The 18,487-nt window shown below is 42.6% G+C and overlaps 1 protein-coding gene across 1 annotated transcript; it reads right to left on the reverse strand.

The window, feature by feature from the left end:
* Positions 1-5,147: 5,147 nt before the first annotated feature.
* On the reverse strand, positions 5,148-18,395 carry wnt5a (wingless-type MMTV integration site family, member 5a). The gene is given in 6 exon segments (XM_018668119.2): positions 5,148-7,121; positions 7,734-8,026; positions 11,051-11,201; positions 11,203-11,299; positions 13,800-13,948; positions 17,182-18,395. Coding segments are annotated over 5 exon segments (1,137 nt in total). The 5' UTR covers positions 13,937-13,948; positions 17,182-18,395; the 3' UTR covers positions 5,148-6,662.
* Positions 18,396-18,487: the final 92 nt, after the last annotated feature.

Genomic DNA, 18,487 nt, shown 5'->3' on the forward strand with positions numbered 1-18,487 from the left:
CATTATTGGTTTGGAGTCGCCAGGTCACGAGACATAGAAGCTACTGAAAAATGTTGATATTTCCATGAAAATATGTGTGTAAAACGGACAGACACAATAAAAACGGTTGTGAGCATTAGGACAACATTGTTTGACTGTGATCAGGTCCGTTTTTGTTTGTGTTGCACACACTTTTCCCTTCCGAAAGCTGAGCTTTGATTGATTTTGTTTTTTCATTCCTGTCTGTGTCAGTGTAGAAAGTAAACAGAGGGTCATGTGATATATAAATAACTCTTACTGGCCTCTGCTAGGAAAAACCTGTAATAAAAATAAATAAATATATAATACAGAGTATTTCAGCACGAAATGCATTTCAATCGTTTACACAAACTGAATTTAAAGAAAAGCATTCACTCTACCCACAACACACACAAACAATGACACTGGTAATCAGTTGGTAATCATGGTGTGATATCTTTGCATCAGCACTAAAGCAGACCTCTTTTAGACAATTATTTTACAACTTTCATTATAAACACCTCAGAAAAATACCAAGTTCCAAACCATGGTGACCTAGGTATGTCCATGTGCCTCTGAGTATACATGGGTTATGGCGTCCTCCCTCAAATTGCTTGGTGGTTACAGGGGTTCAAACTGCAACAGCATAAAAAATACAATAACTTTAATGTTACTAAGTAGTCAAAGGAAATACACTTTGTCACATACGTGATATCACCCTAAGTGATCACTACACACACAAGCATTAAACTTATCAACTCCACTCCTCCCCTTAAAGAGAATTATTCTATATTATATTATTTATATAATTTATTTTTTTTAATTATATATAGCCACATTTTGCTGACATCATGAGCAAACAAACTACTGACTTGAGTTCTGTCCAATCACAATCAAGAAGTGTTGTCCCATTGCTTATATTCATCTTGTAGCTTTCCTATGTGCTTTAATTTTCACCATGCAGTGTTCCTGAATATATCTGGAGTCTGTTTTATTGGTGTTTTCTCTATTAACTTTAAACTGTTTGCTTTGTTGTATGGTACAACTTTTTAGAGTCAGTTCAATCATCTCTTGTAGATAGAGTGCAGAGTTATGATAGATGTAGATTTAAACTTAATGCTAGACACTAAGGACGAAGATGGAAAAGGAAGCTCAATAACTGCCGTATGATACTTTAACCATAACTGGGCAGAGCTTCACTGATGTCGGAGCAACCCCAGGGGCCCACTTTAGTGTAATCCATGAAGGCTTAACAGGCTGACAGAATCACTCAGCTACTGGCTCTGACCTGGCACTCAGCTCCCTGTGGGGCAGAGCTGCACACACACACACACACACACACACACACACACACACACACACACACACACACACACACACACACACATACATCACCACCACCACCGGAGAAGAGGAAAGATAGAGGAGATCCCATGGCAAACCACAAACAAGTAAGTCTGTTCTGGGCTTGTAAACATGTCCGATTGTTTAATATACTGCATGTATTCTAAAAGGAAACCATAGCATAAAAGATGCGATGACAGTGAGAGTGTATGAAACCTATGCTGACTTAAAAATGGAGTTGTGTGAGAGCAGAGCACTGAGACGTCTGAAACACAGAGCATCAGAGTCTATAAGAGCAGCAGATCAAATGTCAGAGTGGAATACTCCACAGTGACTGTTTACCTTTTTCATGAACAGTTCTGTAAAATCTATTAAAGAGCTTCTATGAAGAAAATTTTCATTTGGTAAAATGGTCATTTGGTGTGACATTTAAGACAGAATAACAGATTGTAATCCTTTACTGTCATATGAAGGTGAATATGTTTCCACATCTGTGAACAATAAAGCAAGATGAGCTGCAGTGCACTGTACTACCTCAGAGCAGCACACACACAAATACACCAACAGCTATTCTGCTATGTTTACCTTTCCATTTGCAATTGTCCCTGGGGATATCCTCAATTCCTCTGCTTTGCAACTGTTTTTAGTACTAAAAGGTCTAATAATCATGATTATAGGACATGGGGCTAATTTATAATTGAGTAACCATGGTAACCGGTTCAACACAATGTAAGATAAACTTCTGGTATAAAAGTTATTAGGATAAGAGCAGTAATTGAACTAATATTGATTTCTCTTAGGAGTCATTCTTCTCTAACTCTCACTTCTTTTCTCTTACTCTCTCACACTCATGCATATACACACAAAAGCCTCAGTCATGCACATTGAGAAACTGTGACCTCTATGTTTAACCTTTCTATTTCCACCCAGAGTTGTGCCCCATTGAAACAACTTGTGGTGTGAGCGGTTTCTTGGAGGGGGGGGGGCACAGGGATAGAACTGGCAGTGAGAGAGGGAGAGGGGGTTGGGGGTGGCCCAGTAATTCTGTGGCACCGACCCGTCCTTCTGATCCAGTCCAGACTGTTTGCGACGTCACTGTGCGGTGTCCTGCCCTCTTTCTCTAAAACACACAACCACAATCCCAAATAGGTCTAAATGCAGCTCCGCTGAGTGCTCTTATTTTGGCCCGTTTGTCGCTTTATGAGAGTTTTACAGTAAGAGCCGGGGGAATGGAACAAGCTCCACTTTGGCTTGAGGAGATGAGCTTTGCCAGAGCTGTTGCACTGACAGCTCATGTATTCTGTCTCCTGAAGCTTTAGAGCACAAAGCTGGCTAGCGCTGATCAGTAAAGGGTATGTGTTTTTGTCCAGTTGTAGGTGTTTTCTGCAGTGACAGCTTTATGGTGCTCGAGGCAGAGTCATGATATAGTGATATGAACAGGACTAAGACGGTTTCTATATTCTCCAAAATTCCTCTGTCCGTGGTGTGGTGCGGTTAGAAAAACAGTCAAGGCCAGAGTTCAAGCTGAGGTTTTGTTTCACAGATGGTAAAATGTGGTGTAAATGTATTACATCAATATGTTTAGCCTGGTATATTGAAGCTACGGTAGAACATTAGTTCAGCCTTTTCCACTACAGGAACAGAATCAACAAAATATTTATGAATCTACAAAGCTGTGGTCAGCAGATCTGGCTTCAGCAGAGGGAGGTTGCCTTATATCAACCAGCTGCTTTGCTTTAGGAAAACACAACTTGTCACGTAATCGTCCTGAAGAACCTCTGAGGAATTTTAATGCAGTGGAAGAAGAATAGAGGGAAACCGCTCAGTAAGCTGTGTGAACCTCAGTTTTTATCCAGCCTGTTCGCTCCATCGTCATAATTATCACCTTTGCGTAACTACACAAACACACATGCACGCACACAGAAGCAAACAAGCATTTAACGCACAATAAATGCTCGAGTTATTTGCAAATCTCAGCACTTTGAAAATATGAAGCCATCAATGTTCCTTTTTTGGGGGAAAAAGGCTTTTCTATAAACATTTGTTTCTGTTTATTTTGTGTGAGAAAAAGAGATTAAATGAAGAAGAAAATATGAGAGCAATGCGAGATGGATGGAAGAAGGCTACATTTAGACAGGCTGTTGTGTTTTTTAGATAAACTGTGAAGAGCAGGATGACAAAAGAGATCTGCTGAGCACCCCCTTCTCTAAGTGTGTGTGAACACTTTTGAAGCAACAAAGTGTGAGCAGTTAATTGTGTGTGCAAACCTAAATCACAACCTTATCACCCTGCAACCACAGCCACAAAAAGACATTATTGTTCCCTGCAGAACGGGGCCTATAAATATTTACGCAGTCGCCCGCATTATCTGTCAAACTGTACGTGGGAGCAGAGAACTGGGGGCAGGTGGAGAGAGGCCCTGCCAAAATCAGATGTCCTGAGTATTTTTTTTTGTGTGTGTGTTTGAACGTTTTGGAAGTATCTGTGCCTCTTTCTCTAAATGAGTGTGACAGGTACAGTCATACCTGTGCACCTGTGGGTTTTAGGTTACGCCCGCCTGCTGTATCAGCCATGCTGCGCACCTGGCTTTCTGTTTATGCAACAGCAAGAAGAGTCCTGCTGGTGTGAAGTCAGTCAGTCACTCACTCAGACATCCAAGCAGCCTCAACCAGCATGTGTGAGTAGTTTCTGACCTTCATGTACGTAAGAAATACAAAGTTTAAGGGTGATTTCATATCCCTATAAACCTTGCTGTTGACAGAAGGTTCAAATATATAAAAACCTTTCGCTGGCCTTGGTCTCCTTTGAGTCGTTTTTTTTTTTTTTTTGCTGTTGTTACATTTTACTCTCCTTCACTTTCTCTCCCCTTTTGCTAACTTTGTATCTCCTGCTTTTGCTTATTGGCCTGCTTGACACCAATCAGAAATGTAAACACTTGTCATGATGTAACACATTTTGTGCAAGTGGGTGCATATGCAAGTATGCAGACACACATATGGGGCCAATTGACAGGGTCACATATGGGATGTGCTCCTAAAGTCAGTATCATTTTACCAGTGTAAATATTAGTCAATGTCAGGAGCGTTTACACTGTAATGGCAGTCCTTCAGCTCTACTTTCCTTAAAGCACTTTCTCTCCGCTCCTCTCCCTTGGGCCTCTCCTCTCACAACCCCTCTGCTTATTACTCCCCTCTCATCCAGCCCCTCATGTAATCCCCCGCTTCTCATTACCCAATCTTCTCTCCTGTTCTCTGCATCTCCTCTTGAGCGCCGGCAGTCTCTGACAAGGCACAGTCATCTTCCAGACAGCCCCCGTTCCCCCACATTGAAAATCCCCCTCTTCCTATTCTCCTGACACGACATGATTAATCATTCCATTAACTGATCCACTGTCATTGGATTGTTGAGGGGCGCTTATAATACAACCTCAACCATCCCCCTGAGAGACACCCAATCTCCAGACCATCTTCCAGAGCTCTCAAGCAAACTCTCCGCGTCTTTGTTCACTCCACGCCTAAAACAGCTGTCATCCGATGTGGGTTTGACTGTCTGTTACTAAATCTGCCCATGGGTGAGGAGACTGAATGAAGGAATGTAAGTGGTTCATAAAAACCCTGAAGTGCTGTTCACTTTACAAGAAAAGAAAAAGTGCTGTATTATTTTAGAGAATCAGTAGTCAGATCTCTACTGAGGCACACAGACTTGTCAAGAAATTATTCAGCAACATATATGTAGAAAGGAAAAAGAAAAAACTGAAGTCAAAGGCACAGACAAACAAAACTTGAATAAATACTGTGAGTAACTACTTCTCTGCTGGTTTTACATTTGATATTTATTGAAACAAAGTAGAGCATTGAGCCAATTTGTAAAAAGTAACAAAATATCAGCCTATAACACATTAAGTTTAACAAACCTCAAATTCATGGAGAAGCTTATAAATATACATAGTTGGATTGGTAGAAATAGTTTTGTCTATTGAGAATCATCACAGGGATAGTGAGCAGTTAACTGAGTGGTATTGGAAATTTGTGGCAATGATAAAGTCAGAACATCTGTGATATATATGTGTGTGTAACAGTAAAGCTGAACATGGGTGAGAAGAAAGAGTGTGTTTTCGAAACAATAAGGTGCTTTTCCCTTTAAAATAAAAAATAACAGTGAAGAGCTCCATTGGTGAGAACAAACTTTTTAAAAAGTGACTCTGAAACTTGGGGATGTCCGACTAAATATTGACCTCTGATGGAGATGCTTTTCTGTTGTAAGCTTAAAGGAGGATCTGGTTAAAGAAAATAAATACAGTTTACTGATTGGTTGGATAGACATACTATATACACAGAGCATGGAAAATTTCACCACTGTAACCACAACATTGCCCATATATATTCAAACCATGTTAAGTATTGTAGAATAATGTTAAATGGATAATCTGAATTAATATGGAAAAGAATGTAAGGCTATAATATTAATATATTTGCTGATGCACTGTAATAAAAAAAAAAACAAAAAAAAAACAGCTGAACAGACACGTACAGACAGGTTTAAGCCTCTGTATCAAAGTGCATAATGGTGGAGGGCTTGTTGCAGCACCTGGGGAACTCTAAGGCTTCTGGGACAGCTTAATAAATGGCCCAATCCCCAAAACAGCCCTCTTACTGTAGCCACTGTTCTCCAAGAACTCGGAACGAACCAACAGTGTTCCTTACTCTACGTGTGACTGGGAGGGGAGGGGGGGGACAAGCAGACTTCGGTAAGGATGCGAAGGCTGGTTTTGGGACCGGGCCCACGAAAACACATCCATACACTAGAGAACACAGGCGTTCTCTCCTCTCAACACAGTCAGTCTCAAACAACAAATCAAGACCTCTTAGTCAACTATGCCACAAATATCAAACTCTACTCTTGTTAGGAAATGGGGAGCACAGTCCAATTTCTCAATTGGTTGTGACCCAAGGCAAGTGATGTTTTTTTTTTGAAATTTAAAAAAAATGCTGCAGGTGGGGTGGGGGAAGATTTCCAAGCCATTTTTTAGGCACTTGAGGGGGGTTAAAATTGGCCGGTGATGACTGGGCCAAAATAAAACATAACAATCTCAAAATAAATATTTCACGATACTCTCAGTTTCTGAAGACATAAGATTTTTTTTGAAAAAAGTCAGTCTTTTTGCAATGGCATAATTGTTTAACTCTATAAATATAATTTATATAGTTTCTTTCTTCCATTCTCTCACTGTGTTCAACTCCTTTGCTCCTCTGCTCATGAATACACACACAGATGTATGCCCATCGTCTGCAAGCAAACACACACAGGCGACGCTCCTCTTCTCACTTGCAGACGAATTGGTCTACGATTTTGGTGCAGCGCTTGCACTTGACGTAGCAGCACCAGTGGAACTTGCAGTGGCAGCGCTCCACTATCTGGGCCTTGTACTGGTCGTAACCGCGGCCACAGCACATCAGCTCACACCCATCCATGCCCTCTGACGTCTTGTTGCAGAGGCGCCCCACCGTGCCCAGGGAGCCCGTGCTCTGGTTCTTCAGGCAGTAGTCCGGGCTGGACTCGATGTACACCAGGTCGTGGCTCGTGGGGGCGTTGAACTTGCTGTGCATCTGCACCAGCTTCCCGCGCGCGTTGAGCTTCATGGCGGCCGCGCTGTCGTACTTCTCCTTCAGCGCGTCGCCCACCTTGCGGAAGTCGGCCAGCTGAAGCCAGCAGGTCTTCAGGCTGCAGGAGCCTGACACCCCGTGGCACTTGCAGGACACATGGGCAAGGTCTGACACCGTCTGAGGGTGGATAGGAGAAGGGGCAGAAAAGAAATACTTGCATTAAACAGATGAAGAACTTGTGTGTTATTTTTATGTGGCAAACTACAGAAAAATAACACGTCAGAGTGTTTCATATTTCTAATTTGCCCTGTCTGCATAAATATTTGCACAATATGCTGCTCATGATCTCATAAGGCATTACTTTTGCCATAAAGGACCAAATGATCCTGTCCATGACTCCAGTGGCGCACTGAGTAAAATGTTGTCCACTCATTTGTCCTACTTGAAAGAGAACAGCCTGGCAACAGATATCTGGTATTACGTTTCCTTTGAGGTGGTTTCAAGATGTTTGGAAAGGAAAAGAAACCCCAGAGCTGCCTCCAATGACTCCATCTCCCCACAGATCAAAGCCTCAGGAGGGGAGAGCAGACAGAGCTGTTACACAGATGATCAACGGAGACCTATCTGATTGACCTGGATTGTCTCACTTCCAAACTCCTCCTTCCAAATTCACTCTTGGGTCTCATTCTTAGAGCCTGCAGTTTAAATCTCTCTGCTCGCTTCTTATCTGATGACATCTAAAAGATCCCTTTGTGACCGTATTTCTGCACGTCACCTCCAGCCTCTTACCCTCCTCCCAGCCTCGTTGTTGTGGAGGTTCATCAACAGCCGTGAGCTCTCGTACGAGCCTTTCGGGTAGCTCTTCTCCCTCTCACGCGCGTCCACAAACTCCTTGGAGAACCTGTAGCCATAGTTGAGGTTATCCCCGCAGCCGCCCCACAGCCAGTCCCGGGGCAGGTCCTTGGGACGAGCTGCACGGCTGCACCCACAGCTGGAGAGCTCCCCCTCTCTGCAGGCGCGGCTCACCGCGTTCACCACCCCTGCCGCACTGATGGCATAGGTGAACGCTGTTTCACGACTCCCTGCGGACAGACAAAACAGGAACGTCACGTCACATTTGACACAGTAAAACACAGAGTAAATGAGGAATGTAAAAATCAATTTTATCATTTGGCAAGCCGTCCGCTGCTTCCATCTTTGTAGGGTTATGCATGTGTATTTATTTTATCCTGAATGTGACTCCCTGTCATTTTGCTTTAGGAATTTGCACAGTGTTATGAGATGTGATGTCATATGACAGCATTCACCATACACTTAAGATTACAGAGCACTTCAGCCAAGTGCTGCAGGCTTCTCATCACCAACATTTTGAACAGTGGAATCTGGTTTGCTGTTGTTGGGCTTCAGCCAGAGAGAAGTGAGCGCCCTCCAGTGACAGAGATCCTTCTTAACAAGCAGCTGCCATTTCACCCAAATTGAAAGTGACAATGACTCTTCGACTTTAACTCTCATGACTGAGCCCATTGCTCATTAAGTCCCACTGTTTCTACCCTGTGCCATTTCCTCTATAGAGAAACACAAAAATAACATGTGAGCATTTTTTTCTGTCACCAAATGCTGTATCCATTACTAGCACAGTACAAAGCCACAGTCTAGCAGAGAAAACCAAGATGAGGAGATAAGCAACTAAAGAAGAAACAGCCGACCATACTATGAGGCTTTGTGTTGACACTGAAGACAGGGGTTGCTACAAAATAAAAACGCACAGCTTGTATACCTGCTGGGCTAAACCTTTAGAGAGCATGCCATAATGACAATAACAGATGGACAGAGAATGGGAGATGAGGGAGCAGAAAGAAAAGACGACTGAAGAGATAAGTTAAGAAAAAGACATTGAAGGAAAAAAAAAAAAGCACGCAAAATGGAAAAGGAGACACATGCGTGCACTTAATATCACAAAAGGCAGAAAAAGACAATGACGGAGAAGAGAAAAGATGAATAAAGAAACCTATTGGAAAGTCTGAAAGAAGTCCAGGTGGGAAACTCTGGCAGGAGGTGATCAGAGAGAGAGAGGGGGGATTTATTAGTCTAGTACAACTTTTAAACCAGCCCGAGGATATTGGCCTAATAGTGGACCTGTAGACAGACAAACTGTCGTCTCCCACACTGCAGCCTCCCTTCCTCTGTACCCCACCCCCAGAGCTAGCCAAGCCAGGCAGGGGGAGAGGGTCTGGACTCGACCACGCCAGCACCCCCTGGAGCTCAGCTTTAAATCACCAGCAGTGTCCTAAGCCAGCAGACAGACAGTAAGACGGGTGTTCAGATAGACAGACATACAGTAGAGGGGAGGACATGTTTACTTGGCCTGGAGTGGTCTGAGATAGGAGCAGAGTTGGGGGAGGGAGAGGGGGGGAGGAGAGGAATGGGAGAACGGCTGCTGATGAGGTTTCTATGAAGACTGATCTGTGGAGAGGGAGTCGGCAGCGCCAGAGACACAGACAGACAGACTCACCAAAAATAGCGTAGAAACACAGACCCATGCACATGTGTGTGCACATTATGTCAGGTCTGTATATTCACAAGAACAGCACATTAAACGGTTGGTTCACCGTAACTACAAAAGCAAAACATTCACTCTTACCCCATGTGGTAACTATCGATGCAGACAGTTTCAGCTCTATATGATGAAAGTTTGAGACATCATCTCTGAGATTTCTGCCATTACCCCAATATGAAGCAAGTGAATTAAATTTTCTTTTTGGTGCTCACAACATTACTTTTAAAATATTCACCAACAACCTCTCTTTCCAAAAACAATGTCCTGGTTACTTGGGATCATCCGCAGACCTTGGTGTGATCAGCTTTCAGTGGAACTACTTTCTCACCAAAAAAAAAAAAAAAAAATTGTCACCATGAAAATTGTTGACAGGACTCTCTGTGGATTACTCAGAGCAATGGGAACATTATTTCTGGAAAGACAAGTTGCTGCTGAGTGCATTAAATGTTATTTTTAAAGCTGTGAGCACCACAAACGAAATTCCATTCACCATTTATTCCATTAATTGCATTGGGGTGGGATGACTTTCTGCAAGCAGTATGACAGGATGGGAAACAATTTTTTTATTTTTAAGGAAAATGGGTGAACTGACCCTTTAAAGAGTACCAATATGAAGAAAACGCACTACTTTCTAGATGCGCTATTGAAGAGGAATTTGAAAGAATCCTTTTATGTGAGCACCACAAGTGCTGACTGACATCGAAACTACAAAATGGGAATCGGTTTCGATTTTGCTGCTATGTAGCCAAACCTGCTGCTATGATCCCAACACTGACATTGTATAGATTCACTTTAATTCAGCCGGAGAGTTATGATCAATAAATGGTAAACCACCTTTACATTAGCCCCTGAGGTGAAGGCAAACATCCAAAGAAAACTAAAACAAACCATGTTAAATGATAGGATCCAGGAGTGGGATTTGCTTTTAAGGGAGGATTGTAAAGCTCTTGAATTTTCTATAAGAGATCTGAGCAGACTGAGTGAACGAACACGAACGAACACACACACACACACACACACACACACAGTGTAATCTATGACAAGGTGATATATTGGTGCATACACTCACTGCACTCCTATTACTTGTAAATACAGGGCAGCTACAGTCCAGCTCTACAGAGTGTGCACTTGTGTGTATGTGTGTGTGTGTGTGTTAAGATTGTCTCCCATTCATCAAGGGAAAAGCAGATTCTCTGCCTCCCTCCTGCTCCATGTCGGGAGCTGGTTTAGCAGGCCAAAGCCACATGTGATTTATCCAGCAACCTCACCCACCAACTATTCCCTCCACACAGCTGCTGAGAATCAGCAGCCCCATACATTTCATACACAGACACACACACACTTTCACAAACACACACAAAAGAGGGTCAGTGAGTCAGAGAGTGGAAGAATGAAGAATGGCAAGACATAGAATGTACGGATACTAAATAACATTAGTGAGTATGTACTCCAAACGAGTGTATATTGGTATTTAGATTCACGTCCTGTGTGTTCACGTGCATGTTTTTATGAATATATGCCATTTTATACATCTTTGCCTATTTCTTACCTATCTGCATGACCCGTCCAAAAACAGAAGAGTTGTCCACTGTGCTGCAGTTCCAGCGCCGATGTCTGAACTGGTACTGGCACTCTCTGATGCCTGTCTTGGCACCTTCGCCGATGTACTGCATGTGGTCCTGGTAGAGCTGGCACAGCTTTCTTCTGGCCCTGCGACAGGCCCACCAGCTGGCTGCACAGAGGCTGGGCACCGATGATGTAGGCCTCAGGGATCAGTAAAGGGTTCATGGCCAGAGACCTGGATGAGCAGGGGGACAACATAATGCAGTTGTTTTCACTCATTGTAACAAATGTGTGCGAGTCTTCAGGCCAAATTTCCAATCAACAGCTGATTTCGCTTGATTGGTTTCTCCCTCTCACGAATGAAGCTATGTTAATCATTGAAATGAGGTGCGGTTAGTTGCTGGATGGAGTGAAACCCTGCACACTCTTAGCTTTTTACTGACACTTGACTGAAAATGGGCCATTCGGGGCCAAGAGCATACGGTAAATGGAGGCATAAACAAAGGAACCTGGAAGAGAAAAGGGGAAATGAGGAAAATAAGTGAAGTAGTACAAGAAAATAAGTAAAAAAAATAGGGTGAAATTAAGAACGCATGAAGAAAAAGAAAGACTAAATCTGATGCAAACATACTAGTTTGTACCTTAAATCTCTAGTTCCCAACCTTTTTTATTTGTGACCCCTTATGGTCAAGTGATGCCTATTCATGAACCCTTGTCACAGGTGGCATACTGTACAGCTGTGAGCTATGAGCATGTTCAACCCCTTCTAGGATTGTTTCATTTTAGAACTTAGGGGCAAAAAATCTCTAATATTTTACAAAAAAGTAAGATGTAAGAAAAGTCAGAAAACCTAAATATGCCTGTGTGTGACAGAAATGTGATTCTTCTTCTTTCTTAACCTATTAAAGGTTCAAAAGCTTCAGATTTATCTTGAGACCCTGCGGTATGGCACCGAGTCCCAATTTCAGGTTAGAAACCACTATCTTTGAGGGTAATATTTAGCTGACTAAGCACACAATATGCGTACTAAAAAACAAACAATACATTTTGACTTATTTGTTGAGATGCTTATAATTCATGTTTCCTCACACCAACTCAAAGCACTGAGAATACAGCTCGTAGCTAAGAATGCTGTACACTCTTTTGTGGTCAAATCCAATAATTTCATCCACCACCCCCACTCAGTTTTGTTTGAGAGAAAGAAAGAGAGGTTAAAAAAAATGAATTGAAAAGGGAAAGAGACAGAGACAAACATAGTTGAAACAGAGAGAGGGAGAGAGAAACACTAGTATGAGCATCTGGTTCCAGGCCACAGGACAATTAGAGCAGCCCATCCCTGAGCCCCAAGAGAGAGACAATTAGCCCCCAGTGTAACCTGATCGACTGGGGAAACTCAGCAGCAGGGGAACGCAGACTGAAAACACACACAACATATACACAGACGTATACACATAAGCACACAGAAAAAAACAACAACATACACACTGTTAGAACGCTCTGTCTCACACACACACACACACACACACACACACACACACACACACACACACACACACAGTCAGCAGACCCTCAGCTCTGACACTCTAAATCGTTCACACCTGTGTGTCCTCTCAAAGAGGAAACTGAAAGACACACACAGTTTGTGCTCCAAACTCAGCTTTCCAAAAGGTCTGCGATAAATGTGCAAATCCTCAGCTCGATCCGTAATCCAACTCATTATTTGAACTTTAATGTAGTCGCCTACTGAGCTGATCCCATTAAAATATGTTTATCTGTAGGAAGTCCTCTTCAAATTAATTGTTTAAATTATTATTTTCCTATTATTGAGCCGTCACCACACCATGTCACAACTTGCTTTGATCTGCTTGTTTGAAGTAAATAAAAATCTTACACAGGAAGTGTGGGTTTACTGTAAATGCTTCATGTTCTTCTACAAGCACTCAAGTTTGGTTACACAATTATGCACGAGCGCGCAATTAGACAAAAGCACAGAAACAGACACAGGATCTGAAGAGTTGCGATTTGCTTTAAGTAGTGCCTCTATGGCGACTGGTAAACTGTATTTTCTCCTATCAGAAGAACTCTTTGTGTTTAAGTGCAGCATGTTCAAATATAGACTTTTCTCCTAATGGCAGCAGGACATGTGTGTGTACACACACACACACACACACACACACACACACACACACACACACACACACAAACACATATGTGTGGTCACACACGGTGTTCGTGTTTGCACATATTTGGACGCTGACTCATAAACCACAGTATTCTATGTTTTCTATAATATTCATAATTTTGGTTTGGCAATATGCAAAGAAAGAAAATAAGGGAGAAAAAAGGTCTTCCTGAAAAGCTAATGTGCCACAGTCAGCATGTTGTATTCCTTCATATGTGGTGCAACTGAAGCTGAGGAGGATTACTTAGCAAACATGCACACACAAGCCTGAAATTGACTCTGAAACTAAGTAAAAGACAAATATAAACACTAATGAAATTTTTTTCTAAATCAATATCCATCTAAGTCTTTGGCTTTTTTTCTCGGCTTTTCATGCGCTGCTGCCGCATTGTGTGACTCACGACGTATGAGTGAAAGAAGAAGAAAATGCCTTTTGAAAACTGACAATCTCCACTCGCCACAAGACAAGCAAACACACACAAAAAACACACTGTGCGCAAATTAAGACACACACAGAAACACTGTACGTATGGGGGGGAAAATTAATGCATACCACCATGAGTTGGCCTCCACCACCACCTGCATGAGGAGTGTGAGGAGTGTGAGGGCAAAGACACAGTGTCTGGAGTCCAACACGCTGCCAAAGGGCCAGCAAACCGGCCGACACACACAGCCCAGCCCCAGGTTCATACTGCTGCCGATCTGAGGGAGGACAGAGAACAGGATACATGTCAGTCTGCCGGCCTGTCTGGATGTTTGTCTCACACACACACACACACACACACACACACACACACACACCACACACACACCACACACACCACAGTTTGGTTTTTTTTTTGCACAATACAGAAAAAGACAGTGAGGTCAAATCATATGATGGGAATGTAAATTCTCTCAGCTACATACCTGTGTATCTAAACTCCCTCTTCTACATGCAAACAGCACTGTGGTTGGTTGGTTGGGTTGTGTGTATGTGTGTGTATGTGTGTGTATGATGAGCACCCTGAGGCTATCAGTGCTCTCACAGCAGAGCAGTCATTTGGCAGCAGGTCTGAGTGTGAATCCTGTAAGACTGATAGACGTGCAGTCGGAGTAGACACGAATGACCATGAAACCCCAACTAGACACATTCCTGACAATTCACTTTACTCTGAGACACACACACACACACAGGCAAAGACACAGAAAGACTGACAGAGGCCTAGCCTGACACTGTGTGTGTGTGTGTGTGTGTGTCTATATTAAATAGACTGAACAGATAGCTACACATTTACTGTTGAAATAAGGTTCAAAACTAAATCTTAATTTTTTAACCAATAATTATAAATGCATTTTAATGCAAATATGTTTCCCTTAAACAAAAACAATTAGAGCTTAAGCATGAGGACTGAAAATAAAATCCATCAATTTGTTTGAATTCCATTTTGTTCCAACCAATGGCAGACCTGATTGTACTGATCCTTGTTGATAAGATTTAATTTAGTTAATGTGTGTAATTGAGTTTGGGGAATGATAACAAATTCCTAATACCAAATTCATAAAAGAAGTTTCCATTACAGTTAATTAAAAACATTTTAATAGGATTTAGCTGGAATGCAAAACGTGAAAAATTAAAATGAAGACGGGTTTGATTTTTTTTTAAAAATCGTTTTCTTTTCGGGAACTATAGCGTGTCTGGTTATTAAATATGTAATTTGACAAATTACGCTCGCGCAGTTCCATAATTATATTCAAATTAATTTTCATATTTATTAATTGAACGTGGGTCGGTCTATAAAAGAGCCACGTCAGCGGGTGATGGTGCATGGCCTGGTTCTACTGTGCAGCCTTTCGCCTAACGAAAACTACAAGGAATTTTTTTTAATTATTATTATTAAAAAAGGGGGAAAAATGTCAATTATGTGCAGACAACTGCGTGGCTTTGGTGATATAGTTTGGCTGCTGCACAGGCAGAAAATGAGTTAAAATAATTACCCCTGAATTTGCGAGTTAAACCGATGTGCCAGCCCTCCAGTTGGGCCGTGTGTGAATTTTGGGTCTGAGAGCAAGTCTAATTTGTCATGCTGCGTTATTTTCCAGGGCTTGAAGTCGTGGAGACCTGAGCCTGCCTAATACTCATTAAAGACGAGGCCAAGTTCACCATCACTCACCCAGCGCACGCGCACGCGCGCGCGCGCACACACACACCTACACGCAATACACATACACACACGTTCAAAACGAGCATGTGCTTTCAGTTTGCGCGCTGCCTCAGTAATAGTCGGTGAGCTTGTGTTCTGCTTTTTGCAGTTCTTCCACATAAATTAAAGCAATAATCCGCAGAGGGCGGCGGTTTTACACTGATTTCAAACCAGCTAATTGGAGTCGTTACGCCCGCCAGGAGACGGATTTGAAATCATATTTTAATTTGCGGATAATTATGAGCTACAATTAAATATTATTTATTTGCGCCAAACTGGACACTGTCACCGGCAGTGACTCAACAGCCGAGGTGCCAAGCGAGAGAGAGAGAGAGAGAGAGAGAGAGACAGACAGACAGACAGACAGACACACACACACACACACACACACACGTGTTTGATTCCGCATTTTCATATTTAAGTTACCTGTCACTGTGCCACAGGTGCGCGCAGTTATCTAACGTTTCACAACCGCGTCTCAGCCAATCAGAGCAGAGAACAGTCATGATTCATTTTAAAAGAAACGAGTCTAATTTTTAGGAGTTCACATCTCTTATTTCTGTTTTATTCGTCCCAGTGGCTGCAGCTATTCCAACACTGTACACAACTTTTATCATTACTGTTATTTTTCAGTTTGGTTAACTTAAATACACAGTCCTGCATTTGGCATCTGCAGTGGGAGCTGCGTAAATCCTGCGCCCCGTGACCCCTGGAAACGATTTGACCCGAGTGAAGTATTCATAGGACCTGACCGGATGACTGATGACTACCCTGCTGATTTCTGTCGGTCCAAGTGGCATCAAATTGAACAAATTGCAGGAAGGGAACAATTAGAATACCCGTCGTGGAAATGATAAAACATCGAGAGCTGCTGTTGCTGAGGATCATTTAAGAGCTTGTTTTAAAAAGAACAAAATCCACCAAGATTAAACCTGTTCCAGGAAATAAGCAGGCTCTTTTAATAAGAGAAAAATGTCTGGAATTATTTCACCTTTTAGTCAAATTTGGGCCTATATTTTTTTTTCTACGCTTTTTCATTTTCTCTGGCCTGCACCTTAGCCCAAACCATCTACAATATTACTAGAATAAAACATAACAGTATTCTAAATCATTTTAGCAACAAATTATAGTGAAAATCTGATGGGAAAAGTATCACTGAGAGTCAAATTATGAATGTGTATAATATTAGGCTAGTTTTTTGGGAGGTATATATGTGTGAGTGCTGTGCAAAAAAATAAACCAACATATAATTCATCGAGCAATTAAATATGTTTTCCCACACTGCACTGCACAGCAACGAGTAACAAATGAGTGAAGTATTATCCGTATTCAATAGAGGTTGATGCGTGTCTTTGCCTTCCTGTCCTGGTGTTTAAAAAAAACCAGGAGAGGGAGCCAGGTACAAGGATTTGAAGAGGAGAAGCTGCACAAAGAACACTGACTGACTTAATAGAGGTCCCGTTAACAATAGAGAGGGAAAGCAGGCTGTATTTAAATCATTCCTGTGCATTACTTTCAATCAAATAACCTCTGGTTTATTTTTGTTGTCTTGCAGGATGTTGCCATTTGGGTCAATGCAGTGAGGAGGGGGGCAACATGTTTCACACATCACATCTGTCAAGAACTTTTATCCAAATCCTACAAACAGTATTAGTCCACAAAAACTGAAACACGCATTTTCCCACTGTTCAGAGCTAAACTGTGGGCTGCATGGAAAACTTGAGTGAACCAGGAGACCTATAGGCTACTCACCGGGGAGCTCAGCCCGTTAGAAGTTGTAATCCACTTTCTGCAGACGATATCAAACCAATAATCCCAGTGCAGACCAGGTGGATTTAAGATTTCCTTTTCTGCTGCGGTGAAGACAAGTCTCGTCGTTTTTATCCGGATCTCTTGGAAAGTGCTTTGGGGAAGAAGGTGACGAAAAGTGGAACGCTACAAAGCTAAGAGTTCTTCAGGTTTGGTGTGTGTGGTTTTTTTTAAGGGGGTGAACACGGACGCCCAAGAAATCAGTGAACTGCGCTCCGTGCGCTAAACAGCTTAGAAGCGTTGGTGGGAGGCAGCGGGATGTATAAAAATGTCCAAAGACAGTTGTGAGAAAACGATCGGTTCCTGGAACGAGTCAGTGTTTGACTTTGCGGCAACTATTGACAAATAAAACCCACCTACGGCAAACCCAAAGTGCCACTGGCGGAAACGTCGCATGTACTCTTGTCGATTCTCTTCTAATTGAAAGCGGCCTACTTTTATAGTCCCTGTCCGATCGAGGACTGTTCCACATTCAAACTAAGCTGTGTCAAAAAAAATGCACGTAAAAATATGTTTAGGGAGCATTAAATCCAGCCGCTCACACGCTCAGGTCATAGCGCGTTTTTACCTGCGGAGAGATCCACACGGTGATCCTCGCCACAAACGACTTGTCAATTTACCTTCCATTCTGTGCGAGGAAAACAAAAACGACTCTGACAATTCCTCAGCTCGAGTTAAAAGTCTTCACATGCAAAACAGTAAGTCATCCGCCTCGCAAAAAAAGAAGAAGAAAAAACAGATGCAACAATTAATCGGCTCCAGACAGTATGCTCCAAAAAACTTTCCGCGCGGACTATCTCCAAACAGTGCGGCTTGGCGAGCGCGCACGGTGCCAGGGGGAGGAAAAGAGCACAGCGTGTGAACAACAGCGGCTTTTTTTTCTCTTTTCTTTTTTGCCGAGGCTCCAAGTCTGTCGTCTTCCCACACCGTATATGTGTGTGTCAGTGTGAGCCGGAGTGCAGAAAAAGTATCGCCGACTATCCCTCCCTCTCACTCTCTCTCTCTCTCTCTCTCTCTCTCTCTCTCTCTCTCTCTCACCTGCTTCAGTCGCCTCCCATCACAAACTAGCTCGCTGCAGCATGGATGCGCAGCGCAAAACCTTTCGGATTGCGCATGCGCGTCGCGTTTCTGCCCCCCCACTCCCCTCCCCTTTTTTTCTTCTTCTTCCACTCGCAAACTTTGAAGAAGCGAGGAATTTGAGTGTAGGTAAAATTGTGGAAAGAAGGAGAGAGAGAGAGAGAGAGAGAGA

This window comes from Lates calcarifer, linkage group LG6, assembly GCF_001640805.2.
Source record: "Lates calcarifer isolate ASB-BC8 linkage group LG6, TLL_Latcal_v3, whole genome shotgun sequence".
Lineage (NCBI taxonomy): Eukaryota > Metazoa > Chordata > Actinopteri > Centropomidae > Lates > Lates calcarifer.